At 38.5% G+C, this 17403-nt stretch overlaps 1 protein-coding gene across 3 annotated transcripts in view; it reads right to left on the bottom strand.

Moving 5' to 3' along the window:
- The window catches only part of LOC134534300 (protein PRRC2A-like), a 108981-nt gene that overhangs the window by 57882 nt on the left and 33696 nt on the right, over positions 1 to 17403 (bottom strand). For 2 of the 3 annotated variants that reach the window (XM_063372667.1, XM_063372665.1), the window contains exons 8-12: positions 12158 to 12364; positions 11343 to 11453; positions 9842 to 9991; positions 8459 to 8574; positions 5112 to 7767 (exon numbers count right to left, since the gene is read on the bottom strand). In XM_063372667.1, the coding sequence (XP_063228737.1) occupies positions 5112 to 7767; positions 8459 to 8574; positions 9842 to 9991; positions 11343 to 11453; positions 12158 to 12364 (3240 nt within the window). The remainder of the gene's footprint in view (positions 1 to 5111; positions 7768 to 8458; positions 8575 to 9841; positions 9992 to 11342; positions 11454 to 12157; positions 12365 to 17403) is intronic. The other variant, XM_063372666.1, reaches the window with a different exon arrangement.

Here is a 17403-nt window from a genome sequence, read left to right as displayed (position 1 = left end):
GTTCGCCCATCTTTCAGACGTTTCATTGTTTCTTCAGTTAAATGACCGCGAAAGCTGTCCAAAACCAGCATGCTTCATAATTTCAACAAAGCACCGGGTCATCATTCCCACACAAATTTAATCCAGTCCACAACCATTGCATGGTCCATCCATCCCTTCTCTTGAGCCCTCACAATAATACCATTAGGGAATTTTTTGTTTTTTTGGGAGTGATTTCCTTTTAAAAATCACATACGGCGGTAGTTTTTTTCCGTCGGAAAGGACTGTCAACATTACAGTGCACCACATTTTTTCACAGCCTCCAGTTAAGATGCACACTGTTTTTACACCTTTTGTTTCAAATGTCGTATCTGCAGGCATTTCAAAGTACACAGGTGTTTGGTCGGCGTTTCCAATTTGTGAAAACAAATAATTGTGTTGCTTCCGCAGCTGTAACACATGCCTCTGAAATGCTATTAATTTCTCATCGTAGCTTGTCGGTAAACGCTGGCAGATTGTAGTATGCCGCCTCATGGACAAACCTTTTCTTACCATGAACCTGCGCATCCAGTTCCTACTTGCTTTAAAGCCTTCACCCACGCCAAGTTCACGAGCAATTTGCAGCGCCTTTAGTGAACACATTTCCGTGATTACAGCGTACCCGAATTGCCATCTGTCCTGTAGGTAGTCGTAGAGTTTTTCCTCTATCTCCGGAAACTTTGCTACCGCACCACGGAACGCACGTCTATCGCCACTGGCCGAAAGCAGTTTGTCTTTACTTTTCCTCCAATCCCTCACACATGATTCGTCGACATCATATTTTTGCCAAGCAGCACGGTTACCGATTTCTTCCGCTTCACTGATTATTTTTAATTTTTCCACAACTGTGAAAGAACGCAACTTTTTACGATTCATTACAATACAATACATGCAGCCAACACACGTGTAAAACCACTGGATACTTTGGAAATGAGGATAGGACAGTGCGTGGGAGCGCGCGTTTGTAACCAGCAAAGCTGCAGTTTGACAACGCTGCGAGGAATGTGACCTGCTGCGAGGAATGTGACCTTGACTGTCTGCCACTTCCTTCTCATCCTTTTCCTCTACCCCTCTTGCCTATCGCAGCAACCTCCAGTCGCGCCGGCGTTATTTCGTCACCGTGCAAAAATGGCCCAAGACCCATGTAACACCCGCACCCTACTTTATCGAACCTGATTTTTTTCAAAAAGGTGCGGGTGGTACGTGGGTTTATACAGTATATCTATCTATATCTCTATCTCTATCGCTCTATCTATCTATCTCTCTATCTATCTATCTCTATCTCTATCGCTCTATCTATCTATATCTCTATCTCTATCGCTCTATCTTTCTATCGCTCTATTTTTCTATCGCTCTCTATCTCTCTCCCTCCCTCTCTCTCTCTCTCTCTCTCCCTCTCTCTCTGTGTGTATGTGTGTGTTTGTGTGTGTGTTTGTGTGTGCGCACGCGCGCGCATAAGATTTTTTCAACCACCCCCTCCCCAAAAACCCTTCCCAGGGTATGCTTATTTCCTTTACAATGCAGAATTATACTCAAGTTTGTTCCTCCAGAACACAGCATTTTCATACAACTAATAATAATTACAGGATCCATCCATTACATGTTAATTAAGCAATTTAAAAAGTTCTAAATAGTTTTAGTGATAATCGAGCCATTAGGCAACACATACTGCAGACAAAGAGAATGACTTGTTTTCCCCTTCAGAATAAAGCACATTCTAGTTTAAATATTTAATAGATACCATAATAAATTATAGAAAATTTCAAAACGCACACAAATTGCACGTTTAAAAATTTAAGATTAAGATTGCAAATTCCATTCTAAAGTTTCAGTAAAAATTTTACAGTTCAATATTTATTTATGTGAGCATGACTTTAGAAAAACCAATAATTGAACAAAGAAGTGTTCAGAAGAAATGATGACAGACTGTATTAAGTAAAAATGAAACATTTTCATATATCACGAATAGTAAAATCTCTCTATCCCGGCATTCTTTGTTTGGCAGATTCTGTAATTCAGCAACGATCCAACCATGCTGGTTCAAATATTTCAGAGCGCTTCTGGCGTTTGAATTCCCATGATATTTTTTAACAATTTTTGCTAGGTAACAACAATTAATTGTAAAGGGCTGTATTGCTGCTACCCTTATGGCTACATAGGAATTTAAGGGTATATAAAAAATATAGTGCCAATTTTAGACACAGGTTGTAACAAATAATTTTCAGTATTATCAAAGAATCATATATGATATTGATGGATTTTTAAAATCAGAAGTTGTGGAACTCAATGGTACAACTGCAAATGCAGTTTAGATGCATAAAAAAAAGTATTAATCAATAACTTCTGCACTACAAAATAAAATTAAAAAAAATACTTGGTACATAATTAAAATAGTATATGAAATGCCACAGTTCCAAAATAAAGAATTTATAAAATCATTCAGTGTCAAATTTTCAATACGTGAAACTTACTTCTAAATACAGTATGAAATTCTCTTCTACCACATAGATGATAATATCCAAATATATTTTCTTCCAAAGTATTTCATAAAAACCAGCACAGTAATAAATAGGATGAGGATTAAAATGGCTAATTATTGTTACTTCTTCAGAGACTCTTGTTGAGTTAGTGATGTTCCTAGGAACCAAGAAATACATTTTAGCTTTAACTGTTTATCCAGGAACTATGTGTAATTAAATAATTTATACTGGCAATGTATAACTGTGTACAATATTCAAATGTAAAAAGTACATTCAACATGATTGAAAATAAGATGGAAAAATTGATAGCTAGAAAATGAATAATAGCACCTATATAACTTTGGTATTTTGTACAATAATATACATTTGAAAATCACAGGTTCAAGAAAATTGTGCAGATTATTCCAGTGAGTTACAACTTTAAAGGACTGATTTTCAAGACCACTAACTTTGCAGTGTGATAACACAAAAAGGTCTCTGCAACATTGAATCCACCTACGGAAGTACTGACTTACTCTATGCAAGTACAGTAGAACCCCTGTCATACACTTTTCAACGGAGGGCACAAAAATGGTGTATGATGCGGGAAAGTGTATGAAAAGGGAATGGCAATAATAACATTTTTTTTCAATCTAGCATACCAGCACAATGTCAGATTAAACTTAAAATACATAATGTGTAAATAATTGCATTATATTAATGAAATATATGAATTCATCATTATATATACATATAATAAAACCACCATAAATGTAAAATACAGTCCATAATCAAGTAAAGCTGACATGAGAAACAATGGCCTTGCAAAATGTTATGAAGTCCTTTCTTGGAGGGGGGAAAAGTCACCAAGCCTAAATTAGAAATAAGAAAAATTAGGCTATTGTAAAAAGAAAATCAGAAATTTTTGCTTGTTTGTTTTATTTTAGAAAACATTATGCAACAGAACAATTTTCAATAAAATTTTAACTTGAGAAACGTAAAATACAAAACAATCCAATCGTAAGAAAACAATAACAAACTGGTATATTCAGTTCAAAGATTAATGAATGCACAAAATATGAGATCCGTGCCATGGTAAAGCGTGTGCACCATTTTCATAATCATTGCTAGTTTGCGCCACTAGTCTCGCTTGGTGCTGGCCATAGACGCTACTAGCGAAGTGCACAGTCTTCCTGATACTATCCATATCTATGGTGCGATAAAGTTATTTTCTTACGTTTGCAAAGGTAAACAATGAACGTTTTTCAAAATAAAAGCATTAAAACGTAGTTTTTAAGGAGGAATATAACAAAAAAAATTTGTGAATTTTAGGACTTTTCCGCTTCGAAAAAACGTATGAAACAGGAAATTAATGATTTTATATGTGTATGTTCCGGGAAAGTAAGCCATTGTAAATATAGTACTTTCGGCGGGACCAAAATTAATCGGCGTATGACACGGGAAAATGTATGAAACGGGAATGTATCATCGAGGTTCTACTGTATTACGAGCCAATGTTTTGAAGAGCGAGTGTTTTTAACTTTTAAAATAAAGGCTTAACAAGATTAAAATGCAGTACATGCATGCCCTGACAATTAAACCTCACTGAATAACACAATACAATTGCACTATGATAAGGTAAATGGAACTGATGCCAAACAAAACAATCTCAAACCATTACATGGACGAGATTATTAAATTGACTTCACCAACAGTCACACTATCTTCTTTCTACACTTAAGATTTGGATTCGGCAAGGCTTATGTCTGCTGTGCATGCATGATATTATATTTTTTGGCTATCTGTTTCTCCTTAGCCATTTGTTAACAGCACAAACCTAGGGTTCATTCAGGGGTTGTTTGTCTCTGACAAATAGTCCTGGCACCTCATCACAACACCTTGTCTGTTAAGAGAGGACTAACAACAAATCCAGGACGTGTAAAACCTCGACCCAATCCAAATAATCCCCTATTACCACATGGCCTAGCCTAGATCGAATCTACATGTCTGCGAGCTGCCAAAGTACAGTTTGTGAGAGGCTAGGGGGACAGTTTACCAAACTTCCTGAAATTCTTAATATAATACAAAAATTAGAATAATAAGAATACTCTGATTTTGATAATCTCCATTAAATATTTTATGTATAGCTAAGAAATACCTAACCATAACATCTGCATATAACATATTTTTTAAAATATTATTTTAGGGCTTAACATTTAAAATATGTACATACATAAAATGAATTTTCACTATTTTCAGTCAATCAATCACACATTGATACCTTATTGCTGATGGCTTAGTCTCACACAAGTTGTTTTATTTTCTTATCATTATTGTCATTAAAAGGCTAATATCTCAATAGCTCTCTAACACCAGAAAATAAGCGAGTGTTATCCAATAGAGGTAAAATGTCATGCAATGTCCCTAATCTTCACAGCTTGCAAATAAAGTTAAATAACATCTACTGGCAAAATTAGTCAACCAAACAATTGCAAAAGAGCTATCAATAGTAACGGCGCGAAAACCATATAACCAATATGGCATGGGAGACTTAGGCTTCCACCACCTCATAATGTTAGTAACACAAATACTTTCAGCATGCTACACTCGATCTAATCCAAGTTGTAGACTTACCTGCCCCTGATCGTCAGGGGGCGCTGGAAGAAACCTACTCCTTCCAGCATCGTCGGGGCCTCTAGGAAGCAGACCTCTGCCTCCACCGCCTCCTCTTCCACGACCTCGGCCTCGGCCTCGGCCAAAACTGCCTCCGTCCGAGAAATCCCGGGGAGGAGGGAAATCTTGCGGGCCCCCCCTCCTGAAGTCTGCCTCACCAAATTCTTCCCTACCTTGTGGGAATGCACCGCCACCGCCACCCCCAAAAGGTGGAATGTTCTCTCGAAGGCCATCGAATGGCCCTTGATTACCTTTCGGGCCCGGAAAGTTGCCCCTCGGTAACATTGTATCGAAACCTACCCTACCCGGACTTTCCTTCGGCAGCATGTTTCCTTCTCCATCGCCACCAGTTTTGGACATATCAAAACCTGTTTTCTGACCTTCAAATTGATCACTTTGTCCTCCGGAAAAATCTTTAGGTTTTTGCATGTCATCCTGACCTAATGGGCTATCTTGATGTCCCCCTGGAAAACCACCAACCGGACCAGACATTCTATCCCTGGGACCTTGGAATTCACTTCCAGGGCCCATGAACCTATCTCTTGGACCCAACTGTTGGTTACCACCAAAGTTTGACCCATCATTTCTCCACTGGTTCTGGCCACGACCTCTGCCTGCACCTAAATCTTGCCACGGCTGACGACCAGACCCATCCTTGGCTCCAAAGTTACCTGTTGGTTGATTGCTTCCTACCCACGGCTGATTATCAGGTCCACCTAAGTCTTGTGGGTTTTCATTACCACCACCAAATCCTCTGCCTCTTCCAGATCCAAATCTGTTATCTGTATCTTGAGGCCCACCAAAACTTTGATTTCTGAACCCACCTTGGTTTTGATTGCCTCCAAGACCAAATTGGTTCGAAGGACCTTGATTTCCACCAGGGCCAAATCGCTGGTTTCCACCAGGTCCAAATGACTGCCCTGGCCCTTGATTTCCTGGCGGAAAATTCTGATTCAAACCCGGACCAAACCTTTGATTAGATGGTCCTCGATTCCCACCAAAACCAAACCCTTGGTTTCTTCCAGGACCCGGACCCGGACCCGGACCAGGACCAGGACCAGGTCCAGGACCGGGACCGGGACCGGAACCAGAACCAGGACCAGGACCATCTTGTGAAAATGATCCAAAATTTCTTTCTTGGCCAAATCCCTGGTTGGGTGGTCCCTGGTTCCCACTTCCACCAAACCTGTTCGGGGTTCCTTGATTGCCACCTGGACCGAAACTCTGATTTCCATCAGGGCCAAATCCTTGCTGCAAAGGTCCCTGGTTGCCACCAGGAGCAAAGGATTGATTCTGAGGTCCATGCTTACCACCAGGACCAAATCCTTGGTTTGATGGCCCTTGATTACCACTCCGACCAAATCCTTGATTTCCTGGACCTTGATTAGCACCAGGGCCAATTCCTGGGTTTGGCCCTTGATTACCACCAGGACCAAAGCCTTGGTTTTGTGGCCCCTGGTTGCCTTCAGGACCAAATCCTTGGTTGGCAGGTCCCTGATTACGTGGCCCAAAGCCTTGATTCATTGGACCTTGACCACCACCTCCCATGAATCTCTGATTTTGTGGTCCTTGATTACCACCCATAAACCTCTGATTAGGTGGACCTTGGTTTCCACCGGCACCAAAGCCTTGATTTCCTCCTGGGCCAAAGCCAGGCTGCCCTCCTCTGTTCATCCCAGGGCCAAAATTTTGATTGGGTCCAGGGCAAAAACCCAAAAGGCTTGGGAGTGGTTGGTTTGGCTGTGATCCTGGACTTGTACCTAGCAGGCCTGGAAGCGGTTGGTTTGATTGTGATCCTGGGCTTGTGCCTAGCAGGCCTGGAAGCGGTTGGTTTGATTGTGATCCTGGGCTTGTGCCTAGCAGGCCTGGAAGTGGTTGGTTTGAATGTGAACCTGGACTTGTGCCTAATAGGCCAGGAAGTGGTTGGTTTGAATGTGATCCCGGACTTGCACCTAAAAGGCCTGACTGCGGTCCTCCTTGCATCCCAGCCAGCAGACTCGTTATTGATTGGTTCGGTTGTGGTCCTCCCAGAAGGTTTGATAATGGTTGATTTGATTGTGATCCTTGAGACCCACCTGGACCAAATTTCTGCATGCCTGGAGGAGGCTGGTTATAGCTTAAATTAGTAGGTTTTTCGTTGCTTTGCACTGATAAGTCACCCTCCTTCTTTGAAGGTGCAGGAGAAGCAGTGTCCTTAGAGGCATTGCTACCCTCTGGTGCAGTGGCATCCTTGTCCTTTTGCGAGTTAAGTCCATTCCCACTTCTATCGTCTACATCATGTCCCACTGACAAGTCTCTCTCTTTCTTCTCCTCAGAAAGCAAATCCAGCCCTGGAATACCATCACTGGAAGAACTTCTAAGGAAGTTGGAACCCTCGTCTTTATTCTCTTGCTGCGACTGTTCATCGTTTAGCGTGTCTGGCTGGGAATTTTCCTTGTCAGCATGCGGTTCTGTTCTGTCTTCCTTATTGCCCTCTGCACTGCCTGCCGCATCTTGCTTTTGTCCTTGCCCTTCCTGCGCTGCTTGGTTTGTTGAGTCAGCAGCTTGCTCCACATCCCCACTCGAAGGTTTATTTTGGGAGCCAAAGTCACCTACACCACCAAAATTTGGCACATCTCTGCAACAGAATCACACACAAAAATAAAAATCTAGAAAAGGAAGCAATAAAGCAGAAAATCCATTCTTTCAGTATGATACCAACCACAAATTTAGTCCTAGCATATCACAATACATTTAAATGTACAAAATTTTCAATTAAAATATTTTTGGATGAAGTGGAGGAGTTTTAAGATTATTTATGTTAGCAAAATAGAAGTTAGTTTTCTGGAACCTAGAACCACAATGAATTAGGCCCTAAAATCATGAAAAACAGCAGTATTTGCTGTAATTTTTTCATAAGGACTAAAATGTGAATGCCCTTGCAATTTGAACCACAAACTTCGTGTTGAATATTTTGCTTTGTGTATTCAATTAAGTTACTACAAAAAAATTTTAATTTTTGAACAGTTCTTATTGGTATTGGTACTGGTATTGAATTTATTTTTAAATATTAGAACTAGTTATTTTTCCTTCCAATGCTCATGGTAGTTTTCAAAAGTTTTCTAATGTTTACAATGCATACTATAAAGAATAAAATTTAGTTAGTTGTAGAGCAATAAGTTCTGTCAATGTTTTTAGCCTTATTCACAACATACTAGACAAATAAGTAATGACACTATCAACTATTTCCTCTACTAGCCAAAGAAACTGAATAAAATATGAGTGAAACATTTAAAAAAATTTATTTATTAAAAAAAAAAAAGGCTTACTTGAATTCATCTTTGGTTGGTGTGCCAGAATTTTCTGGAAATTGTTCAGTGCTCTTGCTGGGAGACCCTTCAGATGGTTTTCCTGCATTCTGGTCCATAGAAACATTCTCTGATGCCTGGTACAAAAATAAATGTTAAAACAGATGGTGGAACATAATTATCTCAACTTCACAACAATATTATGTAGGCCTGTGTGAATACAGATTATGAATCAAAATTGAATATAGAATTCAAATAGTACAAATTATAATTTCACTAAAAAAAATTTTTTTTCACATACAGAAAAAAAGTAGGGAAAGCAAAAGATAAATATGAAGTAAAACGGCTTCTGGAAAATTTGTTTGTAAATCTTTGAAGCAAATGTTCTACCTAGGGACTGGGTGACTTGTTTGTGGTCTAATTGTGGTAAAGTGGGGTGCTGATAAGTCGCGTTAAACAAAAACACAATTTATTTGGGCGTATTGTATCTTTGGTGCGACTTGAAATTGTGTGGAGATTAACCTAAAACTGAGGATCGAGATCCGGGAACAGATTATTAAGAACCGGAACCAAAACAAGAACTGGGGAAAACGGCACTAATTTCAAGTCACACCAAAATACAGTATGTCTTGAGTATATTAATACATGATTTGTTGGATTAGTTTTAATTGATGTAGGACTGCAAAGATAGTAAGAAATGCCTGCAGTTAATGGGTATTAATTAGACAACTTAGATGGAATTATCATCCCTGTCGCCTAGTGAAAACAGAACAAAAAAAAGGGTCAAGGGACCTCGGCACAAAGAACTCTTTTGTTTACACACTAAAACTTCCTGTCTGGGGCGTTATCTTACCGTCAGAGGAGGCTAGCACAAAGGGGTGTAGGGAGGTAAGGAAGACTGACTACCCATCGCTGTTGCCACTGACGATTTTCAAATATTTGCTAACACTCCCCCCCCCCCCCCCCCCCTTTTTTTTTTTAACTTGTCACATGAGGCTTAGCATAAAGTTATAAAGACGAGTGCACGTTGTTTGCTGGTTTGCTGGTAAGACCGAGAACCAGGGACCGACACATCATTAAATCAAAGTATGACTGAATACAAGTAATAAAATACTCATTTGTTTAACTAAATATTTGCACAGGCCTACCTAATATATTATGGCAAAAAGCAATATTTGACAGTTAAATATAACCATATAATCAAAACAATACGTAACGTTAAAACCGCATTCAATAAAAACCAAAATATTTTTTACCCAACTCACTCGAGCCAAGAGCAGTTTGACAAATCCAAATAAGTTACTTTATGTTTACCACCAAAGTATTTTTTGATACTTAAATGCGGCCACTATATTTCTGTTAACTTTCACTAGAAGGCAAATAGAAACGTGCACAGGTACTAACTTGCGTTACCTGGTCATCGGGGGTGCCCGCGGAGGCAGCGGCTGCTGCTGCCTTATTGGTCGCTTCTCTCTTCTTCCTCATCTGCTCGCGACGCTGAAGCAGCTGCTCGCGCCAGCTCTCCCACTTGGCCTCGTACTCCCGGTACTGGTTCTGCACATCACACACACCACACACAGACTGAGCACATCTGGAGCGAATATCATCCCACAGCAGCATAGTCCCAAGTATGTACATGCATTGGCGTCTAATTGCCCCACAATACACTACCAAAACATCTTATCCACGCGTTACTGACACAATAAATCATAAAAATTTAATAATTACGTTACATTATGTTTTTTGATTACAGTTTGTAAAACTCAAAAACCATGAACACAAACTCAGTCACCAATTCTTACAGCATATTTTTGGCAATGGTATATACCAAAACCAAAGCTTTAATACATCAATACCTCAAACTGCTGTATTATCGTTAGTGCTTGGCAACCTAAATTTTTGGGGGAAAACAGGAATTATCTGTCCCGAATTTTCGGGCCGGAATTTACTTTTTCCCCTTTCCAGATATTTCTGTAATAGTATACAAGCTCGTGGATAAATGCAGTATGTTTTAAAGAGTGGCTCCAAAGTTTGGATGTATGAATGGGAACATATAGGTAATCAAAAGATTTTGTTATTTCTTGACTCTTGCACTGCACACAAGGGTTGTGTTGATTCGAGTGTCTTCTTCCCACCAAACTGCACTAGCGAATAGCAACCTCCCGACAAGGGAGTAATTACTCAAGAAAAACGCTCGTTACAGGCATCAGCCAGTGCAATTATTTTGTTGGCAGATGAAACATGGCTGAAGTGAAATATCCTCAATGCAATTTAAAGACTGTGCTCGGTGTGGAACACCATTCCATCAGTTTCAATCACCCAATGCATCCAGAGGGCAGGTTTTGTGGCTTGTGGCAGGTTGCCTGCAAATGCCGTTGCAGAACACGATGGAGCCAAGATGATGATGTGCCTTCAAGTGAAAGGAACGTTGTGGAAGTGGACAATACAGAGGGCAGGTTTTGTGGCAGATTGCCTGCAAATGCCGTTGCAGAACACGATGGAGCCAAGATGATGATGTGCCTTCAAGTGAAAGGAACGTTGTGGAAGTGGACAATACAGAGGGCAGGCTTTGTGGCAGATTGCCTGCAAATGCCGTTGCAGAACACGATGGAGCCAAGATGATGATGTGCCTTCAAGTGAAAGGAACTTTGTGGAAGTGGACAATGCTAAAACATGTCCAGAGCACGATAAAGAAATCAGTCCCCAGTACCGAGCAGCTGCACGAAGATGAAGACCCCCGAGATAAAATGAACTTAGAATCCGCAAATAGTGAGCCTGTTGAGTGATTAAGGACCATTATTATATCATTTATGAAAATATTAAAAAGCAGGGGTCCATTTCAAACTCCAAATAATTAGAAATAATGGAAATATAGATCCATATATCCATCAAAATATTTGCCTACCTTGTCCGGATGATTGATATTCTGCTCTTTCCACTTGTTGAACTGCTCCTCCCACTGTTTAAATTGAATGTCAAAAGCCTTTTCTGCTTCAGAGAGTTCTTCAGGATTATCCTAAAATAAATCACACATAATTATTCCTCCACCATAAAGTTAATTTTTCTGTCAGCATTCACTATCAAAAAACTACAGTATTAACAAGAAACCAGACTAGCAGCTCATTCCATTCTAGTCGTGCCCAATATAACAAATAAAATAAATTCAAGCAAGCAAAACCTTATTTTTGATAAAAACTAAATTTTACACCAAATGTTTTAAGCTTCTAAGGTCAAAGCAAATACAGACAAATCTCACAACCCAAGAAATTTTGCACAAAAGTTTATAAACGTGTAACTTTTAGGCTGCATTGCTAGTGACTGCAAGTCTAGGCCTTTCCAAACTGCATTGTGGTTCAGACTTTTTTTTTAAGTCCGAGCAGAAAATATGTTGAGGTTACTACTTCATATGTAGAATGTAGATGGCATACCTATAAATAGGGGCACTGAAAGATGATACCATTTCTGCACGTAATTTTGGAAGAGACAAAAATTACAAAATTTTCTAAATGTTTTTACTTTTGCAATGCACAAATGTTTGAAGGTTTTACTCTCAGATGAAGAGATAAAAGAAAGTAATGTCATGGTGCCCATCCATTTGCAACCGTGCGAGAAGAAATTGATCTTTCACCAAAAAAAAAAAAAAATGTACACATACCAAAGAGCCCAAACAAATCTCAAACCCTTGGTTTCTAGCATGCAATCCACAGCAAGTGTACTCACCCGCTGCGCTATGGTCCTCTGGGCCGCGGCGGCGGCAGCGTCCTCGCCGGCCGGGGGCTGGCTGGCGGGGGCGAGAGGCTTGGGCTGCTCGTCCACAGGGGCGGGCCACCGGCCGGCCGGCTGCCGTCCCGACTCCCACGCGCCCCGCGGCTTCTTGCCGTCTTGGGGCGAGAACTGGGCGTTCCCTTCAAACTGCCTCTTCATGCCCTGGAACAGTACGCTTGCTACACTGCACTTCCCTCAGTTAGTAACATTTTTATCCTTACAATAAGGGATCATCCATTAATCACGTGAGGCTCGAAAAGGGGGAGGGGGTCGGGAAAAATCACGAAATATCACAAGGGGGGAGGGCGGGGGGTGTAGAGGGATATCACGTTTATTTATTTTTTCGCCAGATTTCTACTAAACCGAAAAGCGACGCGTGACCTTGACTCGCCATAGCCAGGCAACAATATCCCCGCCCGCCCGCCGCAACATGAACCACCCGGCTCGGCTTGCCAGTCGCCAGTAAGACTGTGATTTTGGCGCTGAATACATACGTAAATCACATATAAGCCTTTCTTTATTATTTTTATGCCAGTGAGAATAAACCTGCAACCTTAATGTGTGTCTGGACATTTTTATCACTGTGCTTAATTTTCCAGAATTAAATTAGATTATACCTATATTTAAAGATAATATTCTGAAATTTTTAAAAATATTTTGTACCAAAAAAATACATGTGATTTATTGTGGGGGGGGATGGGGGGGGGGGGGGCGGGTAGTCTGAAACCTCACCACAAATCACTAGGGGGGAGGGGAGGTTAAAAGTTTGCTAAAAAAAAACATCACGTGATTAATGGACGACCCCTAAGAGGTGTGCTAGAAGAATTTTTTTTTACTTTAGGAAAGGTCAAAACCTTTTCCATAAAAACTCTTGTTAATACAAAGTGTTTTCAAAGTCCCTAGATATTACATAGGAATTAGAGTGCTAAGTAGGGATGGGATTTTCGAATCTTGGATTCGTCGAATATACCGAATCCTATGGATTTGAGGATTCGTAGGATCCGAGGTGGGATTCGAGGTAGAATTCGAGGTGGGTTTTTAAGAGTTTTAGGTAGTAATTGAAAATTGTAGTGCTGGGCGAAGTTAGAAAACTTCGAACCGAACCATTACGTTCGGTTCGGTTCGAAACCTCTTAAAATATATTCGTAAAACCGAACGTTCGTTTAAAAAAAATTACGTTTTTCTAATTTTCTAACCCCCATTTGAGACCATTCACAAAACAGCACAACAAAATTCCATTACTTGTAATATTCCGACTTTTATCGCATTATCGTCACCTCAACAGTTTCAATCGCAGACAAAATAAAATAAAAATTTATTAATCGTCGCATAACTCCCATAGCATTTTTTCATATAGGCGCACTTTGTTTTTTGTTTGTTTGTTTGTTTTTGTATGCATTTCTCGTACTACGTAATATAAACTATCGTACAAATGCCAAAGGTATTGTATATTATACCTTTAACTATAGTGCGTGTACGAGAGTGTTGTAAAATCACCAAAGATTGCGTACCCCATACGTTAAACTAAAGCGCATGTACGAGAACTCTCGTATTTTGGCAAAACTAACGTGATCAAGTTAATACAAGACAAATGCGGTAGGAAATGATTACGTAAATTACGTATTTTAAATTACTGGGATGTATTTATTTTCTTTGGCCTTTTTGGTTATAACTAGCAGGTACTGAAAATATTAATTTAATCTTCTGTATTAAAAGTACTGGTCCAGTAAATTTTACAGTAGGGTACTAAGGTGACTAGCGTAGTCGCGGCAACCATCATTATTTCTCGTGTTTTCTTTTTTCCGACGCAAATTTCTATAACCACACTTCTTACGTTACGTTTACAATATTATTGTTCTTGAGGTGATTTGCGATGAGCAGGCTTACGTCGTTTAAGTTTTCCAATTGAAGAAAAGATAATGACGACCCAGATGACCCAGAACCACCCCAAAACATGTCTAAAGTTTCTTCTGACGAGCAGCATTCTTCCAAGAAAACAGCAACTGCAGTCAGCGGGTTTTGTAACGTAGATAGGTAACTTAATTCACATTCGACTTTTTTTTAATGTCCTATTAAAAAGTTTTACTTATTAAAAATGTTAGGTTATGTTAACCACAAAAAATATGTTATGTGGCCTTATGCTGAATGTTCGTCATCTTTATAATATTATATTTTTTTAAATGAAGGTTAGTGTACACTGAAAAAGGAAGATAGTTTTTTTTTTAATTTAGATGAAACTTCTTCATGAATTAAAAGTGTGTGTGTGTATAATTAAATGCAAAATGATTTTCTCTAAATTGTTTTCTTTCCTTCATTATTTATTGCATAAACTTAACTTATAAAATGTATTTGCAATGTTTTAATAAAGCTAAGTAAGCTATATAATGTTTTAATTTTACATATGGCTGAAGAACCTTTATTTCTCACCATTCTGTTAAAGACCAAAATGCTGGTTTCGGTTCATTTTAATTCAAAACAATTATTTCTGTATGAGGTTCGGTTCGGCTATGGTTCGATACCAGAGAACTGAGGTTCGTCCAGCTCTAGAAAATTGTATACCTAAACTATATTATAAAGGTAACGGAAATAGCACAAACATAAGATAAACTACGCTGCATTTTGTCAATTAGCATAACTACTCAATCATTTCCAACCTTCAATAATATAACATTTTGCAGAAAAAAACATAACTTTTTTTAAATGGTGTCTGTTATACAAACATATTTTATTGAAAACATAGGAAGGATAAATTTAACAGTGAATTAGACAGATGCAAACTTACGTGTGTGGTTTTTGAGGTTATTTGTCTCTATTTTATATCAGGTGTATACACTATGCACTTATTTTATAATTTTATAAATACACATGTGATTTTTTTAATACATAGGCCTATGTAATGTATTAAAATAAATGTGTGATTTTTTTTAATAACATGTGGTTAAGTTTAGTGTAGGACTGGGATTCGAGATTCGATGACAAACACTGAGGATTCGAACAAGGATTCGGATTCGACCAAAATGTGGATTCGTCCCATCCCTAGTGCTAAGTAATTTGTTTAATGCAAAAGTATTGTTATTATGAAATAAAAAAGTAGTTTGTTCCAAGGGTGGAATAATTACACTTATCAAAATATGATTACTATGTACAAATATGCCATTATAATTAGACAAGATTATATGGTTTTATTTTTAGTCCAAATTCATTTCATTTTTAATAACAGAGGATTTAAGTGAAATTATATTTTTTTTTACAAGCTGTTTTGTAATACTTACTCCTCCAGAATAGTACTAAAATTAACAGCTAAATTTTTATGATTTGGTAGAAGGCAAACCTATTACTGAATTTTAAATCAGAACAAACCTATTACTGAATTTTAAATTTTTTAAAATATTATTCAGTTAAAAATATTTATCTTTCTACTGGAGTTTTGGCGAACAAGTAAAACCTCTATCCATCGTATTTCAGGGAACCAGCACAAAATTATGATGTGTGCGAGAAAGGAACATGTCCAGACTTTGCTTTAGGGTAGAACTCAAGAGAAAAAATATGTATAAACAAACGACGATACTAAAACTAATTCAAACCAAAGAAACCTTTACTTACTAACTGGAATGAAAAGACCTAATTATGTAAAAAATGTTAACTTTCAAACTGGTGTTTGATGGTTAACAGATGTTAATGTTTTGCACACACATATACCGGGACAGGGTGGGGCATAGGAACCAAGTGTTTTTCAAATAATAATAAAATTGTTAGTATTTGCTCTAAAAATAATTCATTAGTAGAATTACATATGTCAGAACAAAGCATGTTAAAATATTCCTGATTAGGAACGGTGGAATGACAGAGGAAGATGGGAGGCATTTAACTTTTCTGACATGACCACAATGTGCAAGTTGAGATGATGGATAACTGGCGATGGATGTGACTATATGCTTGTAAATTTTGAAGATTATAAATTAATCCACAGATAAGAAAATATATTTTCTTCACAAATCATTCTTGACGTTGTTGGGACACACATGACTCTGTACAATATTAATAAATATTCTACTTGTATTTGACTACAAAAAAAAACTATCCACAAAGCCATAAAAGCTATGTACAGTAAAACCTCATACAACAAATTCCTTTATATTAAAATCCTCATTACGATGAACCAGTCGTTAGGTCCTGCCAAAACATTATATTGTAACTTTAAGAAACAAAATATATTTTTCACAGTTCCCCTCCCAAAAAAAAAGCTAAAGCGAAGAAGAAAAAAAAATCTTCGAATGGTTCCATTAGAAATATCATATTTTCCCCCCATTTGCATCTTAACAGCAAATAAAGAAATACTGCAGCCATCTTACAAGTGTCTGACCATAGAACTAATGACATACTGAAACACATTTTGAAGCTAGTGAAGTTTAACACATTGTACCAACCTAAACTAACAAAAAATTGCACTCAGATTAATTTATATGGCGAACGTCACCTTGAAATTCACACATATCCCACTTACACAATTTTACATCTGTGTCCTGTGAAAATGAGCGATCGTTGTAATGAATGCCAATATGTGCTTCGCATAAGTTTAAAGTTGTTTCCTAATTGTAAAATAAATGTTACTTGACGTGTTTTCTAGTTTAGAGATTAGTTTTTTTGGCCTAATTTTGTTTACTTTCAATTATGTATTTTTCGTTTTCAGATACTGAATAAAAAAAAAAGGCAATCAATATCTTCTACCACACAAAACTGAAAATTCTGTATGGTGTTGATATGTGTTCGCATCACGCGAAATAATTGACTGTACAAACAACGATTGCAACGGATTGCGTTACGAGACGAAAAACAATGGTGAGCGGGCCCGATAGCCACACTTACCATCACGAAAACACACGATGAACTGACTTCCTGACGGAAGTCCGACGCGCTGCCAACCTTGGCAGCGTTGCCAAATCTGGAACCATGGTGGCCAACTGTGAAGGGGTGGCACTGCTACTTGTGCAGCGCGGGAATTCAAATGTTCGAATGTTCAGTCTCAAATTTGTTGCACACGTAACGTCAGCAAAAATACTTAAATACCTATGTACACTATACACACTCCAAACATTCCGCCCACCTTGAAATGACCCATTTCAACACTACTCAAGAGGCAATGGGCACAACTTCACTACAGGGCGTTTTAGACTCCCAGAGGTGGTACGCACTGTAGCGAC

Source organism: Bacillus rossius, chromosome 7, assembly GCF_032445375.1.
Source record: "Bacillus rossius redtenbacheri isolate Brsri chromosome 7, Brsri_v3, whole genome shotgun sequence".
NCBI classification, from domain to species: Eukaryota; Metazoa; Arthropoda; class Insecta; order Phasmatodea; family Bacillidae; genus Bacillus; species Bacillus rossius.
This window is presented reverse-complemented; position numbering and strand designations above follow the sequence as displayed.